Source organism: Belonocnema kinseyi, chromosome 9 (assembly GCF_010883055.1).
Source record: "Belonocnema kinseyi isolate 2016_QV_RU_SX_M_011 chromosome 9, B_treatae_v1, whole genome shotgun sequence".
In the NCBI taxonomy this organism is placed as follows: Eukaryota; Metazoa; Arthropoda; class Insecta; order Hymenoptera; family Cynipidae; genus Belonocnema; species Belonocnema kinseyi.
This window is the reverse complement of record NC_046665.1, coordinates 125877632-125895224: the sequence shown is the minus strand read 5'-3', so window position 1 is coordinate 125895224 and position 17593 is coordinate 125877632. Positions and strand designations below refer to the sequence as shown.

At 24.7% G+C, this 17593-nt stretch overlaps 1 protein-coding gene across 2 annotated transcripts in view; it reads right to left on the bottom strand.

Annotated features, from left to right (window-relative positions):
• The window catches only part of LOC117180330 (vitamin K-dependent gamma-carboxylase), a 43542-nt gene extending 29458 nt beyond the window's left edge, over positions 1–14084 (bottom strand). Inside the window, exons 1-5 of one of the 2 annotated variants that reach the window (XM_033372769.1) lie at positions 13856–14084; positions 7093–7154; positions 6855–7020; positions 1605–1857; positions 1210–1531 (exon numbers count right to left, since the gene is read on the bottom strand). In XM_033372769.1, the coding sequence (XP_033228660.1) occupies positions 1210–1531; positions 1605–1854 (572 nt within the window). In that variant the 5' untranslated portion in view covers positions 1855–1857; positions 6855–7020; positions 7093–7154; positions 13856–14084. The remainder of the gene's footprint in view (positions 1–1209; positions 1532–1604; positions 1858–6854; positions 7021–7092; positions 7155–13855) is intronic. The other variant, XM_033372770.1, reaches the window with a different exon arrangement.
• Positions 14085–17593: the final 3509 nt, after the last annotated feature.

Genomic DNA, 17593 nt, shown 5'->3' with positions numbered 1-17593 from the left:
TTTTCTGAAGAACGCCTCTTTTCGACTTTATTGACCTTCGAATACTCTTTTGTTTATGAACGGTCTTCATTGAGTATCCAATAAATTAATCTTTAAATTCATCAAACACCCTTTGTAGCTAGGGTGTTTATGATTTCCTAAAAAGTTGGAGCTAACTTGCCTGAAGCTTTGCCATGCTTTTCATCACTAAACATTCTTTGCTCAAATTCATCATCGTTAAGTAGAGCTCTAATTTGTTTACCGTCAAATACTCTTCCTTTTATTTTAGCATCGGAAAGTTTAGGAAAGTTCTCAAGAACATACATACAAGCATTAGTTTCTGTTTTTCCCATTGCCTTAACAAATTGTTTTACAAAGCCGAATTTTATATGTTATGGTGGTAACAGCACTTTTATTGGATCTACGAAATGTTTATTTATGACATTAAATGATCCTGGATTAATATCTCGTATTAAGATAAGAGTCTCGAATTCCATCTCGATTACGGATTCGAATTCAGCGACAACTTAAACCTAAATTTAGTTAGCTAGCGATGAATTTTGTAGGTTTGACCTTTAGCTGACCGTGATACTGACTTGCCGGTGTCAAAAGGATACCGTATTCGAATTCAGCGACCACTTAAACCTAAAGGTGCCCTGATTTACTTGTTGAGCGATGAATATCGTAGGTTTGACCTTGAACTGACTTTGATACTGACCTAATGGCATCAAATGGACACCGGATTCGAATTTAACGACCAATTAAGCCTAAAAGTACCCTAATTTAGTTTTTGAGAGAAGAGGGGCTGGTCACTTAGAAAAAGTTAATCGCGCGGTATTTGAAACAGATCTTCCGAGTGTTCCCGACAGAGTTACGAATTTTTCCGGCTTAGACTAACTAGGACTAACCAAGGAACAACACAATATAATTTAGAGATTCCTACTGACCTCCACAGGGTCTTTGGTAAGTCCGGGAGTCACCTGAAATCTCAGTGACCAGTCCCTCGTTGAGCAATGAATTTTGTATGTTTGACCTTGAACTGACTTTGATCTGACCTGATAGGATCAAACGGACACTGGGTTTGGATTCAGCGACCTCAAAAATATTAGGTACACCTAGTCCCTCTTATGTTGCAGGCTTAGTTGAGCTGTGGTCCTGTGTTATATTTAGCACTATATATATATATAATCAAACAACTAAGCTTAAATTTGAGGTTTTGGAAAAACTCACAAGTATTGGTCTGCACCTGTTCCCCAAAAAAGGGCAGCAACGATTCCATAAAGATAGCTATGGTTATTCCAGAAAGTTTTGTCCAATAAAAAAATATACCAATAGGGTAAGACAAAACAGAAACAGGAAAATCGAAAATAATATCCTAACATGATTCCGAAAGCACCAAACCACATTATTGTGTAAATAATAATCATCCAAGGAAGAGTTGGAGGAACCATTCCATGAATTAGAGGAAATCGACAGATTCGGGGATCTCCCCATTTTTTATCAATTTCTGATAAGCCTCTTTCATTAACAATATCGATCACCATGCAGAGTCCTAAAAAAATTTAATTAAAAAATATTATTGCAAATTAAAATTTCTATTCCAAATTTCATTTAATTTTGCTTACCAAAAAGGGCTCGAGCGACTCCTAAACTCGACGGATCAGTTGGTCTATAAAGTAGCTTCACAAACTTTTCAAAACACGTGAGATCCGCCAATTGAAAACCGCAAATATTTTCAAAAGTCTTTTCAAAATTTCTGCTTGAAGAATTCACTGGATTCCAAAAATTCAGTCTGTAATTTTTAGTATTGTCAGATTCGTTACATTTATTTTCTTTTGATACGTCTGCATCCACACTTTTCTTCCAGTTCCACATATTCTATGAAAATAAATTTTGTTTATAAAAAAAAAACTTTCACTTGAAATTGTAATAATATGGGAAAATTTAATCCGAAAGAAAAACAAAAATTTGTTTACGTGTGTTCAAAAATATATTAAAATTAATGAAGTTACATCAACCTTAAATAAATTAAAGGATAAAAAACTTCTTTTGGAAATATCTGTCCTTCAAAATTTAATTAGGGATTGTTTGTTTTAGTTAAAAAAAAATTTATTTGCTTTTAAATAAAATTAACGTTTTGTCATATTATTGAATTCGATATCAAACTCTTAAGATTTTAAGTCGAAATATTTATTGAATTTTCAATCAAAAAAGAATAATTTTCTACTAAAAAGTCAAATTAAAAAAATTTTTAAACTCCAGCCACAGAACAATGCATTCTTAACCAAATAGTTGATTTTTATATATATAAAAAAGGAATTAAAAAAGCATAATTATAAAATAGTTCAATTTTCAACAAAATAGATAATTTTTCAATAACAAAAATTGATTATTACAAAAAGTATTGCATTCATAACCAAATAGTTTGACTTTCAGGCAAAAGGGACGAATTTTCAACAAATTTTTCAAGTTTTAACCATTTAGTAGAATCTTCAATCAAATAAAAAAAAAAATATTTGAAGACAGTTGTGTCTTTACCCAAACACTTTTATATCAGAAGAAATTAATTTTTCATTCAATAGGATGACTTTTAGATTTTAAAAATTAATTTTCAACGAAGCAGTTCAATTTTCGACTTAAAAACAGGAAATTTAAACACAATAGTTAAATTTTTTTAAATAATTAAATTTTCAAGAAAATAGTAGATTTTTTAACCAAATAAATAAGTTTTCAAACTATTAGTTATGAACTTACGAACTTTAAGAACTTTAACAACAAAAAAATAAACTTTCGAGCAAAAGCGACGAATTTTCAATAGAATAGTTTCATTTTCAAACAATTAACTGAATCTTCAAGTCAAAGAAAAAAAAATGTTTTGAAGACAGTTGAGTTTTTGACTACTTTTAAATCAAAAAAGATGAATTTTACATCGAAAAAGACGATTTCTCGACCAAAAAGAGGAATTATTAACAAAACAGTTGAATTTTCTATTTAGGAGATGAAATTGACAACTATACAGTTGAATTTCCAACAAATTATTAAATTTTCAACAAAATACTTATATTTTGAACCTGCAAATATGAATTTTTAACTTGATGGTCGAGTTTCCTAACAGAAAAGATTAAACTTCAAACCAATATAGTTACATTTTCAACCAAATAATTGAATTTTTAATCCATAAATATGAATTTTTATGCAGGGTTTGAATTTTCCACAAAACAGTGCAATTTTTGATCATAAATCTAGGCATTTTTTCAATAAAATATTCGATTTTTTAACAAAATAATTAAATTTTTAACTAAAATTAGAAATCTTTAACAAAAACAAAATTAATTTTCGAAAGAAGCTTTTTTTCAGCCTAAGGAGTAGAATTTAAAAAAAGTTAGTTTTTAATAAAACATGTAATAATTAATATTGTAAAAAACATTTTAATTTTAAATAAAGAGAAGTTTATTTGAACTATAAAAAAACTAATTACCAACACAAAACTTGAGTTCTCATTCAAATCAAATTAACCGAGAAAGATTTTTTAGTCAGTATACATTTTTGTTGAATTTCAATATTTGAGACAAAAAGAGAAATTCTCTAAAAAAAAATTGAGATTTTCAAGAAAGTAGTTAAATTCTCAACTTAAGTGATTAATCTTCAACTAATAAAAAGAACTTTTAACAACCGACTTCAATTTTTGAGCAATTAATTGAATTTTTAACTAAAAACGATTTACTTTTGCCAAAAAAAAATATATTTAAATTTTATTCTGAAAATTAATTTAAAGAAACAATTTTAGCAATATAATTAAATTATCAACTAAAACTATTAATTTTTCTTGAACGAAACTTATTTTTTAACAAAAAACAAATTTTTCACGATAAAGTTGAATTAAAAACATAACAGTTGAATTTTCCAGCCAACAAGACAAAATTTTTACAAAGCATTTGAATTTTCAACCCCAAAATATTAATTTTCAACAAAAAGAATAAATTCACAAATGGATTAAAAAAAAGGTTAAATTTTTATTCAAAACAAAAAAAAAATACATAAATTATAAACTAAATAGTTGAAGTTTCAACTAAAAAAGATAGATTTTTTATTAAAATAAAAGATTTGAATTTCTAGTTGCAAAAATTAATTTTCTACCAAAAACATGTGCATCTTTTGAATAAATAATCAAATTTTCTACCAAATTGTTAAAATTTTGTTTTTCAGTCATTTACAGACCTGAAAATACCATAGGCAAAAAATTATTTTGACCACGCCCCCCCCCAACCCACCTACTCCATGAGCGACCACATAGAAAAATCGTTGACCCCCCGCCAAAAAAAAACTTTACGTAATTTGTACATAGCCCTTTTGCTTTTAAATTTAAATCCTTTATATTATATTGTATTTAAAATTCATCAATTTCAAGTATTTGAATTAGAATTTTTTTCTGTAGTTTCCAAAAAATCTTGAAAGTGAATAAATTGGATAACTTTAAATTCAAACTTTAATTTTGCATGATTTTTCAGAGTTTAAACACAGTTCAATTTTTAACTAAGAGAGATGAATTTTGAAGTAATACATATTTTTTCTTTAAATAGTTTCATTTTTTATCTAAAAATATAATAAAAAATTGAATTGTTAACTTTTCAATCGAAAAAATTAATTTTTAACTAAAAAAATTAGTTTTCAACAATGTTATTACATTTTTCTTCAAAATATTTCGATTTTCCATCAAGAAGAATAATAAAAATTCATATTTTTGGTGAAAAAATGCGTTAATTTTGAAAAATTGTAACTATATTAGTGAAAATTAGTTTTTCTTACTGATAACTAAACTAATCTACTTTTGGTTAAAAACTGAAGTGTTTAGTGGAAAATTCTTGTTAATCAGAAAATTAATATCTTTATTTAAAATTCATGTTGCTGGAGGAATTTCAGGAATTTCAACAGTTTGTAAAGTAATTTTTTTTTAAATTTAATTGTTTTGTGGAAAATTCGTCTTTCTGAGTTGAAAATTAAACTTTTTTGGTAGAAAATTAATTTCTTTCATTGGAAATTGAACTATATTGTTAAACATTTTTTTGTGTTTGAGAATTATTTTGTTACTGCAAATTTACTAATTCAGTTTTCATTTCAAAATTTCTCTTTTTTAATTTAAAATTCAAATACTTGGTTGAAAGTTGAACTGCTTTGTTAAAAATTGATTTTGCTAGAAGGATGATCATATTTTTGCTCGTAAACTAAGCTATTTTGTTAAAAAATTCAGTATTTCTTTAAAAATTTATGTGTTTCGTTAAAAAAACTCTTTTTATTACAAAATAAATATTCTTGCTGGAAAATACAGCTTTTGATGAAAAATTCTGTGCTTTCTTAAAAAAAAACAATTTTTTCTTTAAACTTATATAACAAAAATGCAATAATTACTTTTTTTTATTATATAAAATTAATTTTTAACAAAAACAAGGATTAATTTTCTATAATAAAATAAAATGTTCTACTAAATTGTGAATGTTCCAGCCACACAGACGAGTTTTCTACAAAGCAGTTGAATTTTCAACCCAAAAATATGGACATTCAACCAACAAAGTTAATTTTAAATCAAGCAGTTGAATTTTCAACCAAATTTTTAAATTTTAAGTAAAAAAAATTATTTTTAACAAACAAAAAATTTATTTTCAACCTAAAAAGATGAGTTTTCAACCAAAAATGCAATAGTAAACATTCTGACTAAAAACATTTTTATATTACAACAAAAATAATTTAATTTTCTACCAAAGATTTGCATTAAGAAAATTAATTTCTAAAAAAAAAGAATTCTGACTAAAATAGATAAACTATAAACCAAACACTTAAATTTGGAAATGAACTGATTTATTTTGAGTTGATTTTAACCAAATGGTTCAATTTTTACAATAAAAAATCTCAATTTTTAACAAAAAATGCAAGGATTAATTTTTATTAAATAATTTAGTTTTAAAAAAATATTAATGGTCTACCAATGAGTTGAATTTTCTATAAAAAAATAATTTTCTGATGAATTGTTGAATTTTCCAGCTAATAAGATTGGTTTTCTACAAAGCAGTTGACATTTGACAACATTTTATTGCAAAAAAATACGAATTTTCAACAAAATACACAAGAATGCAACTAAATAGTTGAAGTTTTAACTTAAAAAGAGAAGTTTTTTTATCAAAAAAGGAATTTTTACATTTTCTGTTCAAAAAAATAATTTTTAACCAAAAAAATGCCCCCCCCCCCATTTGATACGGTATATAAAAATCATTGAATCCCATCCCAAAAAACTTTAAGTAATTTATGCTATAATATAAATAATAAAAAATAATAAGAATTAATTTGGTTTCGCAAAAAAATCGAAAGTAGAAAAAGTTAGGAATTTTAAGTATAAATTGACGAATTATAAACAAAACAGGTAATTTTCTATCATGAAGGATTAAATTGCAAAAGAATAATTGAATTATCAACAAATAATTGAATTTGCAAACAAATACATAGATTTTAAATCCCATGAATCAATTTTCAACAACAAAAATTATATTTACAATCAAATAGTTAAATAAGTAAAAGGGGTCAATTTTTTTAAGGAATTTTTTTTAATTAAAAACTTTATTCCTGAATAAAAATTGTTCATTTCTAATCACGAAATCACTGCCTTTTCTGTCACTCGCAATAATTATAATTTCTGGAATTTTTCCTAAATAATTTGTTAATGTATAAAGTGGAATTTCCAGTTTAAAAAAGAACTAAATTTTGTTTAATTTTTCTTTATAAACAGATAATATAATTATATTATTTCACTGGTTGCACGGAACACTAATTCCTATAAGACACTTTTCTTTTTTGTTTTTAGGATCTTGAGGAGCCACTTTTGTTACCTTGGGAGTCCTTCTTTGGTGAACGCCGAAGAAGTTCTGAAGACTTGGATCCTTGGGGAAGGAGATTTAGCCCTTTTGAAGAAAATTGGCTCTCGTCGCCAAGCAACATGCTTCCTGATTATTGACCCGCGCCAGCGCAATTATATTTACAACACCTTTCCTATATCTTTAAGACGAACAATAAATTAAATATTCATGCACGCACACATAAATCTTAACCGTCGGAGGTTTCACTCACGATGTTTATAGTTGCCCGAGGAAAAAGAATTACTTTATTACACGATTAGCTCCCTGGCAGTCCTTTAATTCCAAAATATTTACATTTACAATCCAATTGGATTAAATTATTAATATTAATTATTGTTTTAAATAATAATCTACAAGAGCTCGAAGCTAAAACATTCTGTTCGCAGCATCAAGTTTGTTTGCAGAGATGGTTTTTTCATACTAATGTCTAATTGCTAATACATAAAATTGTTCCGAATTAAAATATAAAATTTTTGAAATTCTGAAACAAAATTCAATTCATGATAAGAAAATAATATTTTTGAAATAAATAAATTTTCAATCTATAAATAATAAAAAAATAATTATATTCTACATCAAAAGGTAATGAAATAACCGTTTATTATAAATGTAAAAGAATTAGTTTTTGCGTTTTTTATAAGCCAAAAATTTATAAATAAAGCAAAACCATAAAAAACAATTCTTCATTTTTTGCGAGCATAAGTCATTTTCATGAAATCTTTGAAATATATTGAAATCTTTATAAATTAGTAAACAATTTTTTAAATTAATTAAAATCTTTGTGAAATTTTGACATTTCTGTGGAATCGTTAAGATATCTTTTAAAATGTTCTTAATTTTTTTAAATCTTTGAAACCTTGAAATCTTTGTGAAAGTTTTTGAAATCTTCACGAATTTGTTGAAACCTTTTAAAATGATTTAAAATTTTTTTTCTCATCTTTTAAATTCTTGAAATCTTTTGAAATCCTTATGAATTTTTTGGAATATTTGTGAAATCTTTCTTTAGTATTGTTTCATGAAGTATTTTGTGTTTTTTTTTTAAATCGATAATATCTTTTAAAATCTTTATAAAGACTTTGCAATATTTGTAAAATCTTTTTTTTTTGTGAAATATTTTGGGTTCGTTGGAAATCAATTAAGTCTTTTGAAATCTTCTTCAACTTTTTGTAACTTTTCGAAATCTTTGCAGTTTTTAATATAAATAAATCTTTTGAAATCTTCCCATATTTGTTGAAGCTTTTAAAATGGTTTAAAATATTCGATCAGAAATCTTAAAATCTCTGAAATCTTATTTAATTCTTATAAATTCTTCGTAAAATCTTTTGTGTTGGTTTGAAATCTATTAAAAACTTCTCATAATTTTTGAAACCTTTCGAAATGGTTTTAAATCTTTTTATTATATTTTTGAAATTCTCGAAATCTTTTGAAATCCTTGAATTTCTTGAATTTTTCAAATTCTTAAAAAAGTTTGTGGAATTTTTCTTTGATCTTTGCTTGTGAAATGTTTTGTTTTATTTTTAAATCATTGAAATCCTTTAAATTCTTCTCATATTGGTTAACACTTTAATATATTTGTGAAATATTTCTTTAATCTTTGTTTATAAAATCTTGTGTTTTCGTTTGAAATCATTTAAATCTTTTAAAAAATTCTGAAAATTGTTGAAACCTTTCGAAATGGTTTCGCATTATTTTCTTATATATTAAAAATTTTTGATATCTTTTGAAAACCTTACGAATTCTTTGAAATATTTATGTAATTTTTGCTTAGCCTTTTTTTATGAAATCTTTTGTGTTCTTTTAAAATCATTGATATATTTTAAAATCTCTATACAATCTTTGGAATTTTTGTAAAATATTTCTTTAATCGTTTTTTGTGAAATATTTTGTATTTGTTTGAAATCAATTAAACATTTTAAATCTTCTTTAATTTGTTAAAACCTTTTAAAAACTTTTTAATTCTTGAAATTATTTAAAATCCTTATAAATTCTTTAAAACGTTTTTGAAATCTTTCTCTAATCTTTTTTGTTCGTTTGAAGTCATTTGAAAAGTTCTCGAAATTGTTTAAACCTTTTAAAATAGCTTAAAATATTTGTTCAGAAATCTTCGAATCTCTGAAATCTTTTGTAATCCTGATAAATTCTTTGATATATTTGTGAAATATTTCTTTAATCTTTGTTTATAAAATCTTTTGTTTTCGTTTGAAATCATTTAAATCTTTTAAAAAATTTTGCAAACTTTCGAAACCTTTCGAAATGTTTTTGAATTATTTTCTTATATATTTGAAATTCTTGAAATCTTTTGAAAACCTTACGAATTCTTTGAAATATTTATGTAATTTCTGCCTATCCTTTTTTTTCTGAAATCTTTTGTGTTCTTTTAAAATCATTAATATCTTTTAAAATCTCTATAAAATCTTTGAAATTTTCGTAAAATATTTCTTTAATCGTTTTTTGTGAAATATTTTGTATTTGCTTGAAATCAATTAAACATTTTAAATCTTCTTCAATTTGTTAAAACCTTTTGAAATCTTTTCAATTCTTGCAATTATTTAAAATCCTTATAAATTCTTTGAAACATTTGTGAAATCTTTCTTCAATCTTTTTTTGATCATTTGAAATCATTTAAAAAGTTCTCGAAATTGTTTAAACCTTTGGAAATGGTTTAAAATCTTTTTAGTTATATTTTTAAAATTCTTGAAATTTTTGCTTGTGAAATGTTTTTGTACGTTTTAAAACATTGAAATCATTTGAAAACTTCTTAAATTAGGTGAAACCTTTTTACATGGTTTAAAATGTTTGTTTAGAAATCTTTTTCAATACTTATAAATTCTTTAAAATATTTGTGATATTTTTCTTTGATCTTTGTTTATGAAATCATTTGTTTTCTTTTAAAATCATTAAAATCTTTTAAAAACTTCTCGAATTTGTAGGAACATTTTGAAATAGTTTAAACTGTTTTTGTTATATATTTAAAATTCTTGAAATATTTTAAAATCTTTAGGAATTCTTTTAAATATTTTTTACAATTTTTCATTGATCTTTGATTTTCTAATCTTTTGTTTTCGTTTGAGATCATTAAAATCCTTTGAGATTTTCTCAAATTTGTTAAAACCCTTTGAAATAATTTTCAAAACTGTTTGAGAAATCTTTGAAAATCTTGAATCTTTTGAAATCCTCTAAAATTTGTCGAAACCTTTAAAATCCCTGATATCTTTTTGAAATATTGAAATTTTTGTGAAATCGTTGAGAGATCTTTTATAATCTTTTAAAATTTGTTTTAACATTTTTTTTAATATCCTGGAACTTTTGAAATCTGATGTAAACGCCTTTTTAAAATCTTTGAAATTCTTCAAATCTTTATGAAATATTCGAAGTCTGCGAAATTTATGTGAAATCTTTCGAAACCGTTTACTTAGTAAGTATCTTGAATTTGTTTTCTAGTAGAAAAATGGTTAATTGTTTAACCTTCTTAGTATAATACATAAAAAAAACTTTAAAATTTATTATTTCCTTTATTGAAATTAGGAGTTTTATATTTAGATTGCATAATATTTGATAGATTCCCTAAATTCCTTAGAATCTCTTAATTCTTTGATTTCACTGAATTCCTTGAATTCTCTGAGATCCCTGAAATCCATGAATATTCTGAGTTTCCTCAATTCTTTAAATGTTCTGAATTCATGAAATTGTTTGAATCCCCTGAATTCCTTGAATCACCCAAATGCTCTGAAATGCACTTAATTCTCTAAATACTCTAAATTCCCTGAATTCTATGATCTCTCAGAAATTTCCGAAATTTCTAAGTTTCCTTAATTCTCTGAATTCCTAGAATCTTGAAAATTTTTAGAATTCTTAGAATTGGTTGAATTTTTTTAATTTTCTGCATACTTTGAAGTCTCTAAATTCCCTGAATTTTCGGAATTCTCTGAATTCCCTTAATACTGTTCTCTACATCCTTAAATTCCCGGAATCCTCTAAATTCCTTGAATGATTTTAATGTCTAAGATTCTTAGAATTGCTTGAATATTTAAAATTTCCTCTATTTTCGGAATTCACCGAATCCTCTGAATTTTTAAATTCAAAGACTTCCAGGAAATCTCTGAATTCCCTGAATTCTCTGAATTTCTTCGATTATTAAAATCTCTTGGATTCTCTGAATTGCTGGAATTTTCAAAATTCGCTGAATTATCTGAATTCCCTTAATGTTTGGAATTCTTTAAATTCCTTAATTCTGTGTATATCCTAAATTTTCTGATTTCACTAAATTATCTGAATTGCCTGTTTATTCACTGAATTCTCTGAATTGCTTTAAATTTTCAAATGTCTTGGAATCTCCGAATTGCTTTAATTTTCAAAATTTGCTGCGTTATCTGAATTCCCTTAACTTTCGGAATTCTCGAAATCCTCGGAAATTCCTCAATTTTCTGAATTCTCTGAATTCCCTTAATTCTGTAAATACCTTCTGTTCTCTGAATCCCAAAATTTCTAATATTTTCTAAATTCCTTGAAGTATTGTGATTTCTTGAATTCGTGGAATTGCTTGAATACTCAAAATTGCCTGCATTTTCTGGATTCACTAATTCCCTGAATTATTTGAAATTTTTTAATTCAACAAATTCCCTGAATTCTCTGAATTCCCAGAATTTTCTGAAATTTCTAAATTCCCTTAACTCTGAATTTTTAAAAAAATGTTAATTTTTTGGATTTTTGAAATGGTTTGAATTTTTTTAATTTCCATCATTTTCTGCATACCTTAAATTCTCTGAATTCTCTGAATTCCTTGAATTTTCGGAATTCTCTGGATTTTCTTAATGCTGTAAATGTCTGGAATTTTTCAAATTTCTTGAATTCTTTGAATCCCCCTAACTCTGTGAATATCCTGAATTCTCTGAATTCCCTGAGTTCTCTAAATCCTCTGATTTCTATGAATTTATTGAATTTTTAAAAAATTGTTGGATTCTCCGAATTCCTTGAATTTTTAAAATTTGTTTGATTATCTGAATTATTAAAATTTGCTTAATTATTTGAATTCCCTTAGTTTTCGGAATTCTCTGAATTCCCTTAATTCTGTGAATATCCCTAAATTCCCTGAATTCTCTAAATTCTTTGAATTCTCTAAATTCTCTGGATTCCTTCGATTTTTAAAATTTTCTGGATTCTCGGAACTGCTTGAATGTTCAAAATTCGCTGAATTATCCGAATTCCTTTAATTTTCGGAATTCTGTCAATTGCTTAATTCTGCGTATATCCTGAATTCTCTGATTTCACTAAATTCTCTGAATACTTTGATTTCCCTGAAATCCCTATATTCTCTGAATTCTTTGAATTCTTGAGTTCTCTGTATTCCTTGGATTCCCTGAATTCTCTGGATTCTCTAGATTCTCTGAATTCCTTTAATTAAAAAAAACTTCGTGGATTCTCCGAATCGCTTGAATTTTGAAAATTCGCTGCATTACCTTAATTTCCGGAATTCTTTGAATCCCTAAATTTCCTGAGTTCTCTAAATTTCTTGAATTATTTAAATTTCTTCGATTTTTAGAATTGCTTGAATATTCAAAATTGCCTGAATTTTTCTGAATTCTCTGAATTTTCCGAATTCTCTGAAATTTCTTAATTAAACAAATTCCCTAAATTCGCTGAATTCTTTAAATTTTCTGAATTGTCTAAATTCTCTGATTTCTCTAAATTCTCTGAATTCTCTAAATTCTCTGAATTCCTTGGACCTTTAAAATTTCTTCGATTCTCCGAATTGCTTGAAATTTCAAAATTCTCTGATTCATTCTCCCTTCATTTTCGGAATTTCCTGAATTCTTTAATACTGTGTATATCCTGAATTCTCTAATTTCATCGAATTCTCTGAATTCTCTAAATTCCCCGAATTCACTGAATTCCCTAAATTCCTGAATTTCCTTAAAACTGGACTCTTTTCAAATTCAGATTATTTAAAATTCATCATTTCACAATTTGAATTGATGAACAATTGCACAATATTATATTTATAAGTTTACAATGTTTAAAATCAAATATTTCAAAAAATGTCGGAAAAACTCATAGTTTTTTACACGACTGGAACCCGAAATATCTCATTTTATTAAAATGAATCATCGCAAAAGCATTAAATCTATTGTTAAACACTGGTTGAAACTTTTACTATCTGGTTGAATTTTGTTTAAATAAAAATTTAATGATTCTATTTCCTTTGCAGTTTTCTCTTTTTCGGTTGAAAATGGAAAATAAAATTATTTATCTGTATTATTAGGGTTTTGTTTATTATTATTTCCTGTAAACTATTTTTTTACTGAAAATTTAATTATTCCATTTTTTTCATATTTTATTTTCGTTTTAATTAAAAATGGGAAAAGTTCGAAGAGCCATTATTAACTGAATATTTTTAAAGTAGCTTTTAAATTATTCAACTCATGAGTTAAGAGCAGTTAAAAATTGATCTCTGTTTGAAATTTAAAAATATTATTTAACATTTAATATAATTTATTCATTTTAATGTAAGTTTAATTTGGTTTTGAATTTAAATCTTCTTTTCTTTAGTTACAGATGTTTGTATTGAACTATTCCAGTTACGGTTTCTTTATTTAAGTATTCTGTAATCAATTTTTTTTCATTGTGGAAAACTAATTTTTTTAAAATAAATATTCAGCTATTCCATTTTTTGTTAAAAATTTACGGCTTTTGCTGAAAAATTAATCTTCTTTATTATAAATTCATTTTTTTAAAATACAAGTGTCGAAAATTCAACTTTAAAAAAGTAAACAGTTAAATTTTCAATTGTAATAAGCTTTTACAATTAAAAATAAATCAATTTAACAACCTAAAAGTGTAAAAGTTTCAAATTTCAATAATTTTAGAATTCTAACTTAACCAGTGAAAAAAAGGATTTATACACTCAATCCCTCTCAAATTATTTTTTAAGGTGATTAAATTTTAACTATTTGTATATATAGCTATTTTTTACTTACTGTGGTTATCCATGCCACAGATTTTCTTTTTATTTTGGTTATGTCTGTGGGGAATTTAACGTTTCAAGAATTTCAGAATTTATTGTAAAACCAAAATTTAAATTATATTACAATAAGAAGTTTTTCGAAAAATATCTAAGTTTTGATATTTCTATTAAAAAAATTAATATTGTTCACTGATGCACTTTGTGGTCTTCAAATTACTGATATGTAAGCCGAGAAAGTTAAACGACCGCGATAGAGAAGTGACTGAATTCAAGCCAGCTTGTCAGTAACTGGGTTCTCATTGAGGCTAGAAGTCAAAGGACAAAGATTCTTGAGCAAATTGTAGAATAAAAATTTTCAGAGTGTGCCAATTTTAAATAAATCTACTTTTAGTTTTGGAATTTTCCATTTTCGGATTGGCATAAAGGATAGATTAATATTAATTAATTAATTAATTATATAGAAATAAAATATAAATTGTATTATCTAATTAATAAATAATAATTTATACTATTTTTGCCTATTTTTGACAACACTCCACTGTCGACGACCGTCAATGTCAGACATGTTTCGATAGCTCAGTTGGTTAGTGCGTTTAGGTAGGGTTCGAATCCTCAGCGAGTGCGATTTTTCAAAACGTTGAGGCGTGCGATTATTCAAATTAAAATAATTCTATAAATTGATGTTGATATTTCTCTGCGGACTACCGTAGTTTTGTATTAACTCACCCTTCCTCGCAAAATAATCTACCCAAAAATTTTATCAAAAAAAAAAAAAAGGGAAATATGGTAGTTTTAACAAAAATATGAAAATAATAGGTGAAAAAATCTTTTAAACACAAAATACCATATGACTATCTCTAAAAAAATAGTTGACTTTCTAATCAAATTGTTAAATTTGTTAAGACTTCTACTATAGGACATTAATTATTAATTTTAAAGGTTGAATTTTTAGCAAAAGAGTTGCATTTTTTATTCAAACGAAAACAAAAACAAAATTTTTAAGCTGTTGAATTAAACGAAAACGAATTTTTAACAAAATAGTTATGATCTAAACTAAAAAGATGATTTTTCAACAAACAAGATTAATTTTCTAACGCAAGGGAAGAATTTTCGGAAATAAATTTAATTTTAACCTAAAAAAATGGATTTTTCTACAGAAAAGAATTTTCTACCAAAAAAGATTATTTTTCAACAAAATGCATCATTTTTAGTTATTTTTCTGTATTTTAAAGAGAAAAAAACCAAATTATCTGCAAAACAGTTGAATTTTCGAAAAAAAAAAATTATTTTCAACTAGCGGAATTAAAAAAAAAACTAGTTAAGAAAAGTGTGGAATTCTCATCCAAAAAGATGAATTTTCAATAAAAACATTAAATTTTTAATCAAAAAGGTGGATTTTTTAACCAAAAGATTAAAACGTGCTACTAAAAAGATAAATTTTCAAGAAAAAACATAATTTTTAGCAAAGTTGTGAATTTTGAAAGAGAAAAGTGTTAATTATCTACAAAACAGTGAAATTTTCAACCCAAAAAAATGATTTTCAAGGAAAATATAATTTGATACAAAATAGTTACATTTTTTCTAAATAGTTAAATTTTGATCAAAATAGTTTAGTTTTTAAACAAATACTTGCATTTTTCAGCAAAAATATGAATTTAATAAGAAGTCGTTTTTTAATCAAATTGTTGCATTTTTAACCCAAAAAGATGAAATTTTCTTCAAACCAGTTGAATTCTTATTTGAAATGATGAACCATTAAAAAAAAAAAATAATAAGAAAGTAGTTTAACTTTAGATCAATTAGTCAAACTTTTAACAAATAAAGATGAGCTTTAAAAAAAAATTTCATAGTTAACACTTCTATCAACAAAATATTTTAATTTGAAATAAAAATTAAAAACAGTTGTCCTCAATCGAAACAGTAGATTGTTAAAAAAAACAGTTAAGTTTTTAAACAAGTAAGATGATTTTTTAACCAACAAAAATAACTTTCTAAGAAAGGAATAGTTAGCTTTTTTACCAATTGCATTAATTTAAAAAAAGATGATATTCTTTTTTTAATATCGATTATTAATTTTATAAGTTGTGAAAAAATCTCTTTAGCTCCGCTGGGATCCGAACCCAGGTTTTTAAGATTTCCATGTTTTCAGACCAAAAATCCTTGAAATTCAAACCGAATTAACACATATAGAACGAATTTTTCACTCTATTCTTTTCTTTAAAGGATTCCTAATTCTGAAAAAAATTGTTAAAAAATTTTTACCGAAGATAAAAAATTAATATTTAGTAAAAAACCAATTTTGAGAAAATAGTTTAATTCTTAACTAAAGAAATAAGTTTTTGAAAAAAATGATGAATCTTCAATTTTAAAAATTAATGTTTCCTGAACAAGATTTTCCAATTAACAAAGAAAAACAATTTTATTAAAAATGTTAAATTTTCGACCATAAAAAAAAGATAGATTTTCAACACACAATGAAATAGATAAATTTTCAGTTAAAACCATAATTTTCAGGAAAAAGGAGTTTTCAAGAAAAAATTTTAATTTTAGATCAAAGAAATTAATTTTCTTCTCGAAAGATAAATTTTCGAGTAAGAAGATTAATTTTTAACGAAATGCATTAATTTTCAAGTATATAGTTCGATTTTTAATCAAAGAAATTATTTTTTAACTTTGATAATTAATCTTCTGCCAAAAAAAGATAATTTTCCATTTCCATCAATGAATAAAATAGTTCAATTTTTAGTGACGAAAATAAGCTTTCATTAAAAAACGAATTTTAAAGAATTACACTTTTTGCCAAGAACTTACTTTTTTATCAAATATTTATTAGTTTGCTTGAAAATTAATGATTTTAATCAAATCAATAAGTATAAAAAAAAATGATAAAATAATAATTTCAACGTTAAATTTTTTCGTTGAGAAATCGTGTTGAAAATGGTTAACGACTTTCAGCTTTGGAATTTTATATTTTCAGCAGCTTTCAAACAGATTTTCTAACGATTCTTTGAAAATTCTGTTAATTATTTTTAGATCCTTTTTGCTTTTTTAAAATTTAACAAATTTTTTAGTATTTTTTTGTTTATTTATTTTTATGATGTTCAATCGAAATTACAACTATTTGCTTGAAAATTTCCGTATTTTGTTGAAACTTGATCTTTTGTGGTAGGAAATTACTTTTCTTGGTGCCTAATATACCTTTTTGTTTGAAAATTGATCAATATTGTCAAAGATTGATCTTTTGGATTTATAATTTATTTTGCTAGCTACAAAAATTGTTTTTTTTTATTGAAAATCAATTCTCTAACTGAAAATTCATCTATATCATGTTGTTTTGACCATCATTCTTCTTAAGTTAAAAATTTAATTATTCCATTTTTAGTCGAAATTTTCTTACAGACATTTAAACTGTCTGTTGTAAATTTATTTTATTTCGTTAAAAACATATTTCTCTAACTTAAAATTAAACTATTATATTTTTTGTTAAAATTTTTTTTTTGGTAGCAGAATAACTTTTTCGGTCGAATTTTTTTTTTATTATCAAAAAATCAATTTTCAACTAAAAATTTATCTATTCTATTTTAGTCAAAATCTTTTTAATGGAAATTTAATCTTTCTGTTAAAAATTTATTTTATTTAGTGAAAAATTTATTGCTTGAAGTTAATAATTAAACTATTATAATTTTTGTTTAAAATTCATTTATTTAGTTCTAAATTTGTCTTCTTCATAGCAGATAACTGCTTTGGTTGA